The following is an 18055-nucleotide window of genomic DNA, read 5'->3' on the forward strand; positions in this document are numbered from 1 at the left end:
AGGGCGGGATATAAATAAATTTTATTATTATTATTATTAGATAATCGGCTTCCTCCAAGACAACTTGGAGTTGTAAGGCAACTGCCCTCTCGATCACCTTGCCCAAGAATGGTAAAAGGGAGATCGGTCTATAATTATTTCTTGGGTCTTGGGAGGGTTTTTTCAAAAGTGGTTTGACCACCGCTTATTTTAGTTGATCTGGAAATTTACCCTCCCTAAAGCATGGATTAATTATAGATCGTAGTAGTGTCTTCATTGCATCACTTCCCTGGGCGGTCAACCTTGATGGGCAGGGATTGAGGGGGCACATTGTCCTAATTACGCTTCCAAGAAGCTTGTCCACTTCAGCGGTATTTACAAACTCAAAGTGATCCAGTTTAACATAATCCATGGAGTCACTGGACACCTCTCTTACTGTTTCTGTTTTAATGCCCACGTCCAGATCAGCTCTTATCTGAGAGATTTTATCTGCAAAAAAAGTCGTTAAATGCATCACAGCAGACTTTAGTTGGTTCCAAAAGTGGGTTTCTTTCACTGTTAGTCTCAAATGTGCTCCAAAGTGCTCCAAGATCCTTTTGTATACTGATATAGCAGACTAACACAGCTACATCTCTAAATTCTACCTGTATCATCCTTATTCACTATGTTTCTCATGCTGTAACACAACTCCTAATACACTAATACACTGTTAGGAATCTTCCACTATCATTTAATAAATGAGATAGCCATGGGCCAGTACTTTCACTTTGCAGTTCTGTTCCTATCTTCCCTTCTTGGTGCATCAGAGTTAAGCATTCATTAACCATAGTTACATCCAAACCAAGAAAATATGATTAGCAGGATAAGAACAAGAACATTTAAACCAATTACAAGCTATGACTTCAAGTCCTAATCTTGGTAGCCACTGTTGGCTTTATGTAACAATGGCACATGGGAAAATATGGTTAATTAACTCAGAAGTGTGAATTATAACAGTACTGGGAATGAAAGAGATAGGGACAATGCAAGAACAGAGTGTGCATATGCCTGACTTGTTGATATCTTGACATATTAAATGAAGATTTGTTTGTGTAAATCAGGCATATTCTTTCACTCATGATTCTTCTGATTTAACCTATAGTTCTAATTCAACTGCTGAATCAGGAACCTTCAATGATGTGCACAGAAATTTGAATGTGACCCTGCCCGTACATTCTGGAATAACTAATTATAAATAAATTATTATTATTATAAACTAAGGCAGTTTACAGACCGCCCAAAAAGGGTGGTATGCCGCCGCCTCCATTTCCACCGCCAGGAAGCCTCAGCCTCCAAATGGGGAGGGTTCCCGGCGGTGGAAAAAGAAGCCGCAAAAAGCGGCTTCTTTTTGTGCTGTGGTTGCGACGCACGAATGTGCAAATGGTGCACTCATGATGTTGCAAGCGCAGGGGGACATGCGGACACTAAGCGTCTGGCACGTCAACATGGCGGTGCCCATTTGTATAGGGTGCCACCATTTTTACGTGCTTGGCACGTACTAGGGTTAGGGCGTCCGGAAAGGATGCCCTTTTGTAACCCTAGTACGTGCTGAGCACATACTATTGGCGTGTCTGGAACGCGCCTCAGTTAAACTGTCTAAAACAAATCTGCTCTTGGTACTTTCAACAAAGTATACCCCCCTTTTTTACTCCTCTCTTCAAGCAAAGCAAAAAGTGATTTTATCTTAACATTTGTAACAGTAAAAATAAAGAAAGTTGAAGAAGTAATTTACTTGGTTTCATTTAGACATAAATTGCTCATGAGAAGCACAAAGAAATATATCTAATGTATACCTCATGCTCTCAGGGAAACTACAGAAGCATACTTTTTATGTACCTGCTTTCTTCTGGAATATGAAGAGCCATCATCTGCAAAGGGTCCAGACATTGTACTAGCCACCCATGGCGGTCACTGACCAAGTCAGCATCTACTTTCAGAAAAACGTTTGGCATTCTGCTCCAAACAACAGGTGTGATTGTTTGCACATCCAGTCGTGGAGGACACTGGGGAATGGGGTTTCGCTCTTCACTTTTAAATATTGCTGCTGATAAAGGCATGGTGTTCTGTGAAAATACATATGGATTTTTTTTAACAACAAACACTGAACCTTAAATTAAGGTAAGAATATATCTTGAAAAATAGAATCTCTCATAAAATTGTTATGACAGGCATGTCTACCATTAAAGCCTGAGACCTAGGCATCTTCTGTCAGGAGATGGACCAAGTAGACCATGGTGTGATGTCTGAATGGGGCTCAACCTTCCTAGTGCATTCTAGGTGCAGAAGGGCTACAGAAGAATGCCCTGCCAAATGGGGAGTCATCATTGGTCTATCTCAAAACACATCCTGCCACCTGACTAAATGTGGGAGAACCATTACTATACACCTGTAATACATGCTTCAGTTTACTCCTGAAAATAAATAAGCATTACAAAAAAACACAACAAGTCTACAGAATCTCTCTTCTGAAGTATACTAATCCTGTAAAGTTTCCCTAGAACACGCCACTGCTTGGGGAAAAGGCAATGCAAGATACTAATGAAAAGAGATTGTTTTTAACACTAGTCATCTGATACTATGAATCGTTTTCTCATATTTTATTTCGAACAGTGTTGTTTCTCATTGTTACTTTAACCTGGTGTCATTTCACTAATAATTCAAAGGAAGGAAAAGCATACACCAGAAATCACATACCCTGACTAACACAGTTTGCATTCTAGAATTTAATTTATTGCTCATTACCTATATTGATAGTAATTTTATTTTTAAAATACCTTTAATTTACCCAGTTCAAACTGAAACAGGTTTGTGCTTGTAGGCTGTAAAAAGACTGCTGGAAATAGTTTTGTGTTTGGTTCAACCTGAAAAATATAGTCAATACAGTTAAAAGCAGCATGAGCCTATTATTTTCTTATGCCAAGGAAACTGTAAAAAATATACTTCCTAAGGACACAACCCCATAGATACTTATTTGGGAGTAAGCCCCATTTAACTCTATAAAGACTATCTCTGAGCAGACATGTATAGCATGTCACACTATTTCTTAATTAAAAAGTAGCATAGTCAGGCCAGCAAATAAGCATTTTCCTAAACAATATAATCCTAAAATACTACACCCTCCTAGTTGGATGGAAAACATATTTTGGTCCAAAGATTACACTGTTAAAATGGGTAGTTTGTTTCAGAGCAGAATGCACAAGACTACAAATATCTGCAGGACTGCTTCTCATCCACACATGCAAAGAGGAAAGTGTGTGTGTGTGTGTGTGTGTGTGTGTGTGTGCGCACACAGTATCTCATATTTCTAATAATTGCATACACACAGAGAGAGAGATGGATATGCCTTCTGTTTACATACACTGAAAGTCAAAATGCAAGTTTGAGGACAAGCAATGTCAGGTGTGAGAAAGCAGCAAAAGGAAAGGATTAAATCCTCACCCTGATAATGTCTCACTGAATAAAATCATACCCTCTGAGTTAGGTTAAAAAAAATAGGATACCATCACAGATCTCCAACAATCCTTTCTAATGTGAAGTCGAAGGCTTTCATGGCCGGCATCCATAGTTTTTTGTGGTTTTTTTGGGCTATGTGGCCATGTTCTAGAAGATTTTTTTCCTGACATTTCACCAGCATCTGAAGATGCCAGCCATAGATGCTGGTGAAACGTCAGGAAGAAAATCTTCTAGAACATGGCCACATCACCCGAAAAACACACAAAAAACAATCGTTTCTAAACTGGTCCTACAAACTACTTGGCAAACTACTTGTGATTCCATATTGAATTCAACACTCTGCATATATTTTTCTTTCCTTCTTTCAGCACTCAAAATAAATGTTGTGTTACTGTTCAACCCTTTTGTCTTTATAAAACTCATACCATAATCTTTTCCCTCTTAATTACAGTTTCATAGCTTGTTTATATCTGTTGCACAGTGCACTAAATGTAGAACTATTAATTTCATCTTCAGCTTTCCTGTGACATTTCTGAATAAAGAATAATAAGATGTCACAGGGAGAATCACCATAATTTCACTAGGAGATGGGAGTATGGGTGGACAGAATTTCAGGAAAAACTGTATGATTTTTATGTACATAAGCTGCAACCATTGCTGATATAAGTGGTGACTGGCATGGTGATTTTTTTTCAAATACAGTGGTGCCTCGGGTTACGAAAGTAATTCGTTCCGCGGCCGCTTTCGTAACCCGAAAAGCCTTCGTAAGCCGAATTGCCATAGGCGCTAATGGGGAAAAGCCGCGTTTCGTGCGAAAAATTTTCTTCGTAACCCGAAAAAACATTCGTAACCCGGAACAATGATTTCCAATGGGATTTTTTCGTATCCCGAAAATTTCGTAACCTGGGTATTTCGTATCCCGAGGTACCACTGTACACTGTACACTTCTACGTCAATTGAATGATGACTGTGCAATGAAATATTATTCTTGACGTCAAAATACCAACAAATACTAGTTGACCTACAAAACCCTATATGTCTCAGATCCAAGTCATTTGAAGGATTATATTCTGCCTTACAAATCAGCCCTTGCTCTGAGATTTACTGGGGAGGCATTGCTCTCTGTCACACCACCCTCTCAGATACCTGTTGCGTGAACATGAGACAGCATCTTCTCAGTGGGTGTCCCCAGAAACATATTAATTTTTAACAATTAAAAAAACACATCACAAGCCACTTTTCATCCTGACATGGGCATGCTGAGCAAATGTCTGGTCTCAAAATAACTATGAGCATAATTAATTTTATTTTACATTATGATGTAGCATTTGACCAGGGCAGGGGGAGAAGAATGATGCTTACTATGTGAAGCAAGTATCTACTACTGCAGATACTACCGCCTTTATTACCCAGCACAGCTCTAGGCTTCAAAGCTCATGGTGTTAAGAGACAATATAGATGGTAATGATTGCACCTACATCATTTGATTGCTAAGTCTTAATGCTTCTCTGAGTGCTAGCATGAGTTCTGCTACCCATCTCTATCACAGCCCTGATGATTTTACAGGCAGGGGTGGATGAAAATGCTCAGGCTAGCAATCACCAGAGAAGCGCTGAGACAAGCAGCTGGAGCTTGTCATTGCTCTCTTACTTTTCCTGGAAGAGCCTGTCAAACATGATGTTAAGAGAGGCAGTTCTATGGTTTCAACAATCCTAATACAATCATTGTACACAGGGCATTACTTTGAAAGTGAGGTGATAGTCTGTACACCCTCCTAGGCAGCCCATGTGGAGCCTACAGAAATACATCTCCACATGTGGAATCTGGCCACCCATTTTTTTATTTCCAGATTGTTGTTGTTGTTGTGTGCCTTCAAGATGTTTCAGCTTGCAGCCATAATGCTATTGTGTGCCTATTTTTTCCAAAGTGTGATTGTCAATGTGGTATAGTATTTTGATTGTTGGACTATAACAACAACAACAACAACAACAACAATAATAATAATAGGTTTTATTTATATACCGCCCAATCACTGGGAATCCGAGCGGGTTTACAACAGAGGGGATAATAGACAGTTCCCTGCCCTCAGGCTTACAATCTTAAAGACACAACACAAAAGGAGAAGGGAATGGTGAGGGGGGGGAGGGGATCAGGTCCAGCATGCTTCTCTCCCTCTGAGGCCTGGACCAAGGCAGATGGACCGGAGGGAGGGCTCTTCTTCTTCTTCAGGCTATCCCCTGATGATGCTGGGCCAGCCTGTTCTCTCCCTCACAGGCCGAAAGATGACAGTTATGGAGGGAGAACGCTCTATCTCCAGGCTATCCCCTGATGATGCTGGGCCAGCCTGTTTTCTCCCTCACAGGCCGAAAGAAAGGACTATGACTCTGGAGACCAAGATTCAAATACCTGCTCAGCCATGGAAACCCACTGGATGATCTTGGGCAAATCACACTCTCAATTCATTGGTTTTGCAGCTACTTACCTCACTGAATCTTCTATCAATTTTAAGAAAAATTAATAGAATATTTGATTTAATGATTTTGCAATTACTTCTCACTGATTGCAAGTAGTTGCAGAATAAATAAATTGAAACTTCTATCAATTTAAAAAACAATGTGCCCATAGGCCACACCATAAGCACAAAGGCAGCATGGTGGGGGGGGGAGGAAATGGTGGATCTACCAAAAACTGAGGAGGGATAATAAACATCCCTCTGCCATTAGTCCCTCCCCTCCAGAGTGATGTGATTCTGATCCATCATTCCCACTTGTTGAACATGCTTTGGAATCGATTCTTTTCAAAAGAACCACTAAAGAACTAGTGTCAGGAAAGAGCTGATTTTTTTAGTTTGCCTCACTTCATCACAATTGAAACTGATCACAGTAGGACTGGAACTGGTATGAAATGGGAATGACAGTCATATAACCCAATCAGCCATTCGCTTTAAATTATAGTGGGAACGTAGCCTACATCAGCTCTCCATATAAAATTTAAGCAGTTTCTTTCTGATGTTCTTTTTAGATATAAACATGTCCAAAGAGTGTGGGAACTTCAGAATACAACTCCTCTTCTTGAAAGTTTATTACCAGTAATGTAATAAGCATTAATGTGCATTATCACTGCTTTGCAAGCTGAAAGCCAGATGCACATGTGCAGATCCTTTCACACAATCTTGTGTGCATAGACTACAAACCCAGTACAAAACCTATGTGCATATCTAAGAATGCCATAACAGCCATCATACATTTCTAACTCAAAAAAATAAGTAAAGAAGAATCATTGGGAGGAGGTGGGGGGTGGAGATCATTAATACCTGGTAGAAAGTTCCCAGCTCTTTTCCATTGGCTGTAAATGATAGCATTCCAGTAGCCAATTCAACAAGGCATCCAATTTCTAAATCAATATTACCACGACCTGATCTGTGTGAATTAACAGCTGTTTCTCCTCCCCAGACCAAGTAGCAATTGCTCCGTTTTACACTGGGGGAAAAATCAGAAATCTTCAGAAAACATTAATGTTTGTATATGATCCTTGGTAAACACATACTAGTAAACAGAGTTCTCAACACCCCACAAGAGAAGTGCTCTACTTTTTTGGTGGGAAAAGAACAACTCAACAGATAAACATTATTGAAACAAGAAACAAGAAACAAATTACATGAGAGTAAAGTTTAGACATTTAAGGCTTCACTTGGTTTTAAATGTATTTACTTGCAGGGATTGTTCCCCCTCCCCTTCTTATTCTAAGCACAGTGTTTTCGGGGGGGGGGTGTGTGATCTTTTTCTTTCCATCAACTGTCCATATGACATTAACATCTTAGTGTTATGGTATCAGAATTATACTTTTGAGCTCAAATTGAAGGAACATTTGGCCTTTTTTTTTTCTTTTTAAAATTTCTGCAACAAGGTTTTGCAGGTGAATTTTTGTTATACTTAAAGCCACAGGACAGTGGATATAGAGGAAATGTAGCTGAGGAAAACAGTAGTCTTCAATAAAATACAGCTGAGTAAATATTATTACTACTAATTGAAATTTAAGTCCCCAGCAACTGCATGACATCAAGTTCAAGTATTATTTAATTTTTTAAAATTAATATTCAATTATTATTTATAACAGCAAAGCAATTTAATTTCTATATATCTTCAGGGTTTAAACATTAAATGTTGTTTCCAAATACAGGAAAAATTAATTTCAACCTATTCAATAACTATTCAATAGGTGATTTTGAAGTCCAAACCTTTCATGAACTCTGCCTCTTTCATCTCCCAAAGTAACTGTTACTGTGCAGTTTTTATTTAGGTCAAAATGTTCACTGTAAAAGTGGTAATCAGGAGTTACCCAACCAATCCAGACTGAAGATGCATCTTGTCCAGCAAAGATTCGCACTGAATAGTAGTACTGAAATGAAAAAGATATACAAAGTACATCAATTTACAAATGTAAACATTAAACGTTTTTACTACTTTAAAGCAGAAATAACTATATAACGTTCTCAGAGGGGAAAAAACTAAACAGATTTAAAAAAAAATAATTCAAGGAGTCAGCATGATAGGTTTGAATTATATTATTCTTGATTTTATACTTGGATAGATATTTGGAGTAGTAGAGAAGTCCACATTTGATATGTTTTGATATTGCTCACTTTTCGCTGAGCATCTCTGTATCTGATTACTATTTATGCACAAAATAGAAGACCAACAGCTGAAAACATCTTACACTTATTTATGCAGTATTTTATATACCAAAAATACCTCTATCACCAAGGCACTGTAATACCCATCTGGGGGGGGGGGGTTGTTTCAAATGATCACCTCAACCACATTCGTGAATGCTTCTATGAATAAGATTGTAATGCAAGCTAGCAGTACTCTCCCATATCTACTTTCATCTACTTGCATGGATCAACGAGAAATCTTTCTCCCTTCTTTTCCTTCCACTTGTTGCCACAAAATACCCAGAGGATTAGCTACTACCAGGTAAGTGCTCTGAAGGAATGGAGCAGAGCATGGAGCAGGGGCTGAAAGTGCAATTAGTCTCAGATGAGGACCATGATATGGTTAAGCGATCTGGATTGACTCCAATAACTTAAGCTATTTTCCCATTTTGGGGCAGAGGGGATTACTGTGTCATTCCAATTCAAACCTAGGATAGCTGTTTCATTACTAAAAACAAGGCTACATACTTACTGTTAAGGCATGAACAGGTAACTCCTGCATTTGTTTCCTGGAAATAAATTAAGATTATCAGTAATTTGACAACACAAGACATTAAATGATGCTGCAAAACAATGATTTAATGTTGAAAAAAATATTCTTCATTTGGTGTGTATATACTGCAGCACTTTTATTCAAGGAGTGAAACTTGTTCTAGACAGAGGGTGATACATGACTTAAGTGATACAGTCGTCCCTTCCCTTATGCAGAGGGAAAAACCGAGGATGCTCAAACCTCATTCAAATGAATGGGGCTCGTGCCTGTGGTAGTGGCACACTGGGCGTATGCCACGGCAACACACACCATTTTTTTTTCTTCCAGTGCATGGCTCCCTTCCTTCCAGCGTGGCTTCCAGCATATGCTGGAAGCCACGTAAAATGCCAGCCACCAATGCTGGCGAAACATCAGAAACAAACTCTTCTAGAACATGGCCACGTAGCCTGAAAAACCCACAAAAAACTACGGTGATGCATGAATTATTTCTGACACTTAAAAGACAAACATGTAATGTCTGCCAGCGTCAGAATGTCCTTCTGTATCTTGAGTGATTTAAATAAATGCATACATATGCTAAATACAAGGGCTCCAAGCAGTGTATAAATTCAGTCAGACAGTATAAATACAACATTTTGGAAAAAATATTAAGTGACAAAGTATCTCCCAGTAAATTCTATTGCAATAATCTAAGCCATTTAGTTACATGAAAGTACATTTCTTGCTTTCACACCAAAAATGTTAGACCCATAAGATCCAAGCAAGTGAATAGAGGTGGGAACGAGGGACATTAAAAATTCTGGAACTTATGTGATGGTAAGAAAGAGAAAAGAGTTGTTTAAAAACAAAGCTTTAAACTAACCATATAAAATGTGTATCTAACCTTTTTTGATATCCATCAAGTTCCAAATTAGTGCTATAGTTAAAAGATGAGTGGAATTCAATGGGCATGCTCAGGCGGCAATATATCATATCTGCATTGCTATTCTGTGTTCCAAATGTCTTATGGGTCACTTTTAAGCGTGGTGGGCTGTCAATGTTTCCATCAATTCTTGTTACCTGCAACAAAAAAGGTCAGCAAAAAGTTGTTTACCAAATAATAAAAAGAGCAATTCTACAATAGACCGGAGCCCCCAAAGGAAGGCAACCTTCAGAATAATGGCAGTAGAATAAGAATATAACTCTTGCAATAAAAGTTTGAAAATAGGGGTGAAGGTATCATGCCCCTTCTTACCTCAATATGAGGGTGGTTTTTTGGCACATTAACAAATGTTGGCAAACGTTTGCTAAACCACACAGCAACATCTCTGTTCATGTTAACAGCAAAAGGTTCAAAGCCTTCTTGAAGACCACACATTGTATAGTACTTGAAGGTGCTGGCATCCCTTCCAAAGTTCATACGGCCAATCTGAGACAGACCCAGTGAGCATATAGGGACAAAGCCTGAATAAAAGAAAGATGTACTTGGAGTAGGAAAATGCATACACATAGATGCTTAGAAATTACTTTGCTAAGTCTAGACTACCAGCATCCATGCTCCCATTATCTTGCTTAAAGGAATGATTTTTTTTTTGGTAATTAACTGTATAGTTATTTTTTTAAAAAAAAAATAATAAAATCCCCACTGATAGAATTTACAGTAAGGAAATGTACCAGCTGGTATGACTCTCGGGCTGTATGCACAGGCCAAAAGGCCTATGTTACTCTCTGGGCTTGTGTTGTTCTGTTTGAACAATACAAGCCAATAGTTTCAAGTTGGCATTGGCCAAACTGGTCACTGGTCTGGTGGTCCCAGTCCTATCCTAGCTAAAAAGGGTCTTAGTGCAAGACAAGAAGACCTGCTGTTTGTGGCAGAAACTCCACAGCAATAGCCTGCAGACTGGACTGTCCTGTGTGCCCCTTACCTGCCTCTGCTGTCTCCACTACTGAAAAGATTCCCACTGTGGCCTTTGATATGAAAAGGGGTGCCTGGCCATGTGGCCAGGTGCCCCATTTCCATGTCAGAAGCTGCAACAGTAGCAGCAATGGCTGAGGCAATTAAGGGGCACATGGTGCTAGTGAGTCAATGGCATGGCAGTGGGCAAGCATGTAAACACTTGCCTGCCCCAGGTCAGGATAGCACGGGCATGGCCCTTACTCTCCTGGCCCATCTGCTTAGCCCCTCTGTCCTAGGACTAGTACATACCTTTAGGAATGTCTGGGCTGGTGGCGGCCTATTTCCCTCCAGAGGGAAGCCACAGCTGCCAAACTGCATGGCTTCCCTCCGGAGTAAAAAGAACCCAGTATTTCCGGGTTCTTTTTAAGGTGTCAGAGTGACGTTGTGAGTGCGCCACTGGCACACTAATGGTGTAAGCGATGCACAGCACCCTGTGTACACTGCACGGCACTTACAATGGCAGTACCAGTGTACATGGGATGCTGCCATTAGTATGCCGCCACTCCATACTAGGGTTAGGGATCGTGCGGTTGGTGCATGGTCCCTAACACTAGTATTGCCGCCGCCACGCCCCTTTTGACCCGTCTGTCTCGGGCCCTAGTTTCATTTATTGCTGTGCACAAATTATAACTGATCACTTAAAGCCCTCAGAAACTTGAGACAGTGTTGCCGAAAGCAATATTACTTGATATGGAAGGCCAGCAGGGCTTTTTTCTCCAATGTACCAGGGACCAGTACCATATTGGTGCTCATTGGTTACCACTGTTTCTTTCTTTCCCAGAAACTCATGATGGATCAGCAGCCAACAGCTTTCAGAATGGCACTAGTTCACAAAGTACCATTTCAGTAGTCTGACCTAGAGGGCCATCTGTAACTATATGAACTTGCCAAGGTCCTAAGATCAGCCATAAAACTACTGCTTATGTGCCTGCCAGTAAACTCTATCAGATACTTAGAGACAAGAGATAAGACTTTATATATAGAGAAAGAGGGAGGGAGAGAAAAGAGCGAGGTCTTATCTTTACAGAATGTCCTGCAATAGGATATGCATGTGTCTCTCTCCTCCCTATTTTTTAAACAAACCTTAAAGGCCTTAATGTTAGTCTACTTTTAAATGAATGCTTGTCCAATTTTATTTTAGAAATATGTACAGTGCTTGCTATTATTAAAAATGCTTTAACCTTTAATGTTATTATTGTCAAGGATTTGAAGGGTTAAAACACAGCACACTGGGAAATGCTTGATCTGTGTGTGTTTGGCCATGAGCATTCAGCAGAGTGGTAAGGCTGATCAGCACAGCTGAAGCTCATTGTCTCAAGGACTCTTCAGTGTCCAAGTGCACGTAGCCATGGATGATGAAACATGTGTCTGGATTGCACAGGAGACACATGACATGGTTACACACCTGAACTCACTGGGTTTGGGAGACCACATGGTCTGGAGACTATGGCCGGTTACAGACCGGCAGTTTAGTGCGTGTTCGCCACGCACTAGGGGTACGAAAGGGCGGTGCTTCCGCACCGCCCTAACCCTAGTGCGTGGCGAACACGCACTAAACGGCGGCGGCCCTTCCGCACGGCCGCCGCAGTGAGTACGTCATGGCCGCGCCGCCTTTAGACGGGGCGGCGCGTCCATGACGTAGTAGCTCCGCGCCAGGGTGCTTAGTGCGCCCTGGACACGGAGCAGGAAGGAGCTCCATTTCGGAGCTCCTTCCGGGTTTAGTCCGCTGGGCGCAGCTGTCTGAAGGCTGCGCCCAGTGGACTAAACGAGAAAGGGGCCAAGCGGCCCCTTTCTCTGCTCCCTGCCGCCGCGGGGTGTCCTTGGGGCTTGAAGCCCCAGGGACACCCCTTTTCTGGCTGCGGGGAAGCGGCCTTTTGCCACTTCCCCGCAGCCCGAAAAGTGGCGGATCGGGGCCTCAGCGGCTGCCGGTGTAGCCACTGAAGCCCCGATACTCCGGGGAAAGGGGCGGGGCCAGACCGCCCCAAATTGGCGGTCTGTATCCCGCCTATATAAACCCAGGGGTTGCAAGGGATAGCTTGTGGGTTTGAAGTAGGAGTTGGATTGGTATGTTTTGGAGTTCTGGTTTTGTATAATAGCACTGTGAATAAAGAGCATTGCCTCAGATGCTGCTGCCGAATAACCACAGGAGACCGTGCTGGAGGAAAGGCCACAACTTTATTAAGCAAACCATTGGTAGGGTTGGCACAAAGCATGAGGTCAGGATCTGCAAAATCAAACAACCCCACGTTTGTCTGATTAACCACAACCTGGCACCCACCAGGTATTGGGATGACCTAGGGGCTAAGGCACACCGTATGACCGCATCTCTGCCATGCGTTCACATATTCGCTAAGCCCCTAGTCACCGGGAGGCGCTCTCGCGTTATGGCCCCCGCAATGGCCATACGCCTGCCCTCTTCGCCCCCAGGTCCCGACTGACTCCCAAACCAGAGCTCCGTAGCCCTGGTACCACACCGTGCGGATCCTGGCCTATGCTGCCGCCCCAAAGTTGTGACAAAAACCCCAAACCCAAGCGGTGGGTGGGTGGGAGAAGGCTCAGCTCCTCCTCCCTTCCTGCTTGGCTCCTAACCATCCGGAGCCAAGCGCCGACTGAGGGCCGGGGCTGGCAGCACGGCCTATATAGGCCTAAGCCCCGCCCTCAGTACCACCTGACCAGGAGACTCCTCCTCCAGGGCAGCTGAACCAATCATCTGCCCTGGAGGACCGGAACTCCCGGTCACCGAGCCCAGCTCCCAGAGCGTTGCAGGGCGGAAGTGCCTCCCTTTCGCCCCACGCACCAATAGGGAGCTGGGACAAGCCCCAGAACACTCTGGGGCTTGTAGTCGTTCGCTGTGTCTAACGGCAAAGTGGTCAGCCTGCCGAGTCGGGCAACCGCTTTCTTTGGGGACTTTGTTTCTCTGGTGGTTTATCAGAAGAAGCTACAGCATCGGTTTGCTGTGTGTCCCCCGAGGTTCCTGCATTGCTGCAGTTCCTGGAAGACATCCAGTTACTGTCATCCCAAATTGGACTTTGGAGCCACGCTTCGGCTTCTGGAAATTTGCCAGCTCTGCTCCAAGGGTCTGATTTAACCCCAGGACTCGTTTGAGTTGCTGACAGTGGTTGTTGGACCCCAGCAGTTGAGCTGACAATTATTGTTTTAAAATATTTACTTTGTAAACTCTCTTTAGGAAGATTGGCCTCAAGACACAAGACACAAAAATATTTTAAACAGTCCATAAAATAATAATCAAGAATCATATATAAAAGATCTTTGGGATAAAAGAAGTTGTTTAATATTCTTTGTTTTAATTGGGTTCAAGATGTCATTCAACGTTTTGTTGCAGGTTTAAATGAAAAAACAAGTGACTGATCCTGAACCACACTAAGCCATCTATAAAACATGTTGTGATTCTTAGGGAGATGTTAAGATCACTGCAAGGAAGAATAGGCAGGAGCAAACTGGCAGGTCCGGATGTAGAAGATCAAAACATAAAATCAGCCAGCTATGCAGCAATTGACAACACAAAGAAACATAGAGCTAATGTACCCAGTGGGACTTTCTTTTGAACAGAAAGTAAACAAATAAAAAAACAAAACAGAGAGTGACAGAAGGCTAATGAGAGTGCACTCTTTGCTTTTTTCTAATGTAAAAATATAATCCTTACTCTGACTCCCTAAATGACTAAAGCTTTGGAGGATTGAAGGTGTTGGCTCTCTTCTATCCTGGCTTGAGATGCAGTAACAAAAACAAAACCTTTGGCCCACCAGAGATGCCAACTTTCAATACTGTCTGAAGTAATTATCCTCAACAGTAGCTATCAGTAGCAGAGTGCAGAAGCACAAACTCAGCTTTCAGTATTTGGCAATGCACTGACCACACTTGAATGACTCACAGAAACAGATGATTTCTTTCAAGTCCTTGGAGGCTCATTACTTGCAGTAGTTGCAATATATGCAAGATATTTACAAACACTCCTCTTGATTATCATCAACTTACTTCTGCTGTATTCAAACAAAACACCAATACTCTTCAACCAACCATTCCACTCTAACCCACTATCTTCCCACAGGTGCCTTGACTCTCATTGCAATAATATACAGAGTTGGCTAAGAGTCATCACCTGGTGCTACTCAGCATGATGCAATCCCTGCCACTCAAAATATTTTACAACAGTTTAAATGAACATTTGTTCCAACAGAAGGAAAGAAAAAGGAGACAGTGGGACTTCCCAGACTGGCACTTTGCACTGGCCTGGACACATACTAGGTTTGCCCGAGGGCAGTGTCACCGCACACCCCGCAATCCTAGCAGATCGTGTCAGCGTGATAATGGCGGCGCCCTGTATACACGGGCGCTGCCATTATGACATCATGGCTGCACTGCAGCCAAACAGCACGGCACGGGTCTGATGTCCCCACAACGCTGCAGGGCGCTTGGGGCGCCCTTTCAGCGTTGCAGGAAGGAGCTCCAAAACGGAGCTCCTTTTTGCCGCATGCATTGATTTGCTGGTGCGGCCTTTACATGGCCATGCCAGCGATGCAGAAGAGAAATGGACTGAGTGGCCCCTTTCTCCCCTTCCCCAAACCCTTTTCCAGGCCACGGGGAAGCGGCATTTTGCCACTTCCCCAAGGCCTGGAGAAGCGGCAGATTGTGGCCTCTGGGACTGCCGCTGCAGATGCCCAGGCCCCAATATGGAGGGGAAAGGGGAGGGTGCAAGTCACCTCAAAGGGGCGGTCTGTATCCCGCCAAAGTTAATGAAGCTGTACATTAAATAAATGTATTATTAAAAAAACTGGCTAAACAACAGACATGGTACCTGTGCATTATTCATACAAAAAAGTACTCAGGAAGAGAGGGAAATGGTTAAAACAGAAATGTATATCATTAATTATACTAGCATGTTATCATTGATGACTTGAAGCTGTAAAGCACAACTATTTAATAACGACTATCAGTGAGCAGTATGGATCACTGCCTCTCAACATCACAGGGATATACTGAATAAAAACGTGAATAGTACTATTGGCTATCATTATTTTTTATGTTATCTGAACATTTGAAGGTAAGAGTAAAATTAATATTGATATGAACTTTCAATGTTAAAAAAGATGAAACATTACAGATTATTACTTGCAAGAAAGAGATTATGCGGTATGTCAAATAAAAGTGAATGCCAAAGAATGCTGCCTAACATTACAGTATTAATTTATTTGGGCTCTACAAAAAAATAATGTATTGTGCATATTTGTAAGCTGGGTTGTCATCAGCCCCTTGCTACCCTACCCACTTAAATCATGTAGGGACAGGGACTTCTCTGTGGTAGGTCTTCAGCTCTGCAACACTCTTCTTATATCCCACTAATCTCATTTAAATAATGCCTAAAAACTCTCTTGTCTGGAATTGTGTCCTAAAGAACAATTTTCCATATCAGATTTCTTCCTTTGGTATTGCTCATGTCCATAAAAGTATATTATAAACACATTAAACAAGTGATACCAAGGGATCTGCAGGTGCTAGCAAAAGAGAAAAAGAGAAATACAGAAGAGATACTCAGTCCAGCTCTTCGGGAATTCAACCATTCCTACAAGTCTCTTGACTTTGGTGAAATCTGTTTAAAAAATCCCATGCAAAACCAGAACTCAAAAGTCAGAACCCTTATTTAAAAATCCAAAATTTTTTCATGGGTGGCTGAGATAGTGACACCTTTATTTTCATGATTCGATGTACAGAAACACTGTTTCATGAACACAATAATTGAAAATATTGTGGAAAATTACCTTCAGGCTATGGGTCTTAGGTATATATAAAACCTCAATTGAATTTTGTGTTTAAACTTGGCTCCCATCTCCAAGATATCTAATTATGTTCCAAGTATTGCTTATGCATACACTACATACAATATATATATATAGGCCCGTTACACACAGGCACCCTAGGAGGGACTCAGTCTGTGCTAGGGTTAGAAAGGGGCGTCTCTTCCAGACGCCCCTAACCTTAGCACGGACTGAGTCCATAACAAATGGCGGTGGCCATTCCACACGGCCGCCGCCATCTTAACGTAGCGGACGCTCTGCGCCCGCATACTGCGCCCCGGAAGTGATGCCGCGAGTGCGCGACTAGCGCCTCACGGCGTCTCTTCCGGGGCCCAGGAAGGAGCGCAATTTTCGCGCTCCTTCTCTGCAGTGTCCAGGAACCGTGCCATTTAGCTGCTGTGGTTCCTGGATGCTGCAACTGGCGGCGGCAGCAGACTGCCGCTTCTCAGCGGTCTGTAACGGGCCATAGCTCTCTATATGAATATAATACTATGGCAGGTTACAGACCACCATTTAGTACGTAATGAATACGTACTAGGGTTAGGAAGGGTACAACATGGTGGCGCACCTTCCACATGGGGGTCGCCATGTTTACGTATCGGACGCTGTGCGTCCACACGTGTCGCGGCGTCTATGACGTCGCGAGTCCGCCCCTGGCGCCTCGGGACGTCATAGAGGCGGCGCTTGAAGAAGCTCCATTTTGGAGCTTCTTTTTTGCTCCGCAAGGGAGCCGCGCGGTGTGGCTGCGGCAGCTCCCTTACGGAGCAGGCGGCGGCGGCAGACCGCCTCAAAGCGGAGGTCTATAACCCACCTATATTTAATATACCTTTCCTTTTCCTTTTTTCTGTTTTAGTATAAGCAGCTTAGTTATCTGTACCGTACCTAAGTTTCAAGAAACTGTGCTGCAGCTTAAGTCCACTGGAAACATCAAAAACATTGATGGATTTAGTCTACTGTCCTATCAAGAAGAACGTGTTGGATTCAATTATTCCTCTGCTCCAACAGAAAGACGTTCCTCTCTGTTTTTCACATATTTTTAATTAGAGGTTACTCAAGGTTACCAGTCCTAAAGGATCTCTAAAATAACCAATTAAATTCATTGTTTTAAGCTATTCACAGTGTTAAATTGAACTGGCAAGTAATAAAAAATATCTCCAGTATCCTCAGTTAATACTAATAAGATTGCTGACCAAAAAAGAAAAAAAAAAAAGAAAAGACTTTGTCTATTATATTACTTCACTGAAAGCTAAAAAGTACCCAATAGTACCTCATTTCCCACTTTGTTGTTCTTAATTGCTATCAAGTTGACTTCAGCTTATGGTAATCTTTTGCATGAAAGAACTCAGGGGCCTTATTCCCACTACCTTTAAAGCTGGATTATGAATCGGTTTGAATGGTTCAAATGAACCTGGTTCTCACTTAATCCAAATTGCTGAAGCAATTCTGAGAGGGGGGACCATGCACTAGACCCATTTAACCCACGTCTTTCTGATGCTGATTTTGTCCACTTCTTTTTGATAAATCGAATCTGCCTAAGTGTGAACCACATGCAGATTGGAATCGATTCAAATTTCCCCTTCAGCTGGCTAGACCCAAATCATTTTGAATCGATTCATTTGTGAATGGGA

At 42.2% G+C, this 18055-nt stretch overlaps 1 protein-coding gene across 1 annotated transcript in view; it reads right to left on the reverse strand.

The window, feature by feature from the left end:
* The window catches only part of RYR3 (ryanodine receptor 3), a 423771-nt gene that overhangs the window by 250298 nt on the left and 155418 nt on the right, over nt 1-18055 (reverse strand). The window contains 7 exon segments of the mRNA XM_042477733.1: nt 1855-2081; nt 2793-2879; nt 6785-6950; nt 7709-7869; nt 8658-8694; nt 9562-9737; nt 9913-10121. Of these exon segments, the coding sequence (XP_042333667.1) occupies nt 1855-2081; nt 2793-2879; nt 6785-6950; nt 7709-7869; nt 8658-8694; nt 9562-9737; nt 9913-10121 (1063 nt within the window).

This window comes from Sceloporus undulatus, chromosome 1 (assembly GCF_019175285.1).
Source record: "Sceloporus undulatus isolate JIND9_A2432 ecotype Alabama chromosome 1, SceUnd_v1.1, whole genome shotgun sequence".
NCBI classification, from domain to species: Eukaryota; Metazoa; Chordata; class Lepidosauria; order Squamata; family Phrynosomatidae; genus Sceloporus; species Sceloporus undulatus.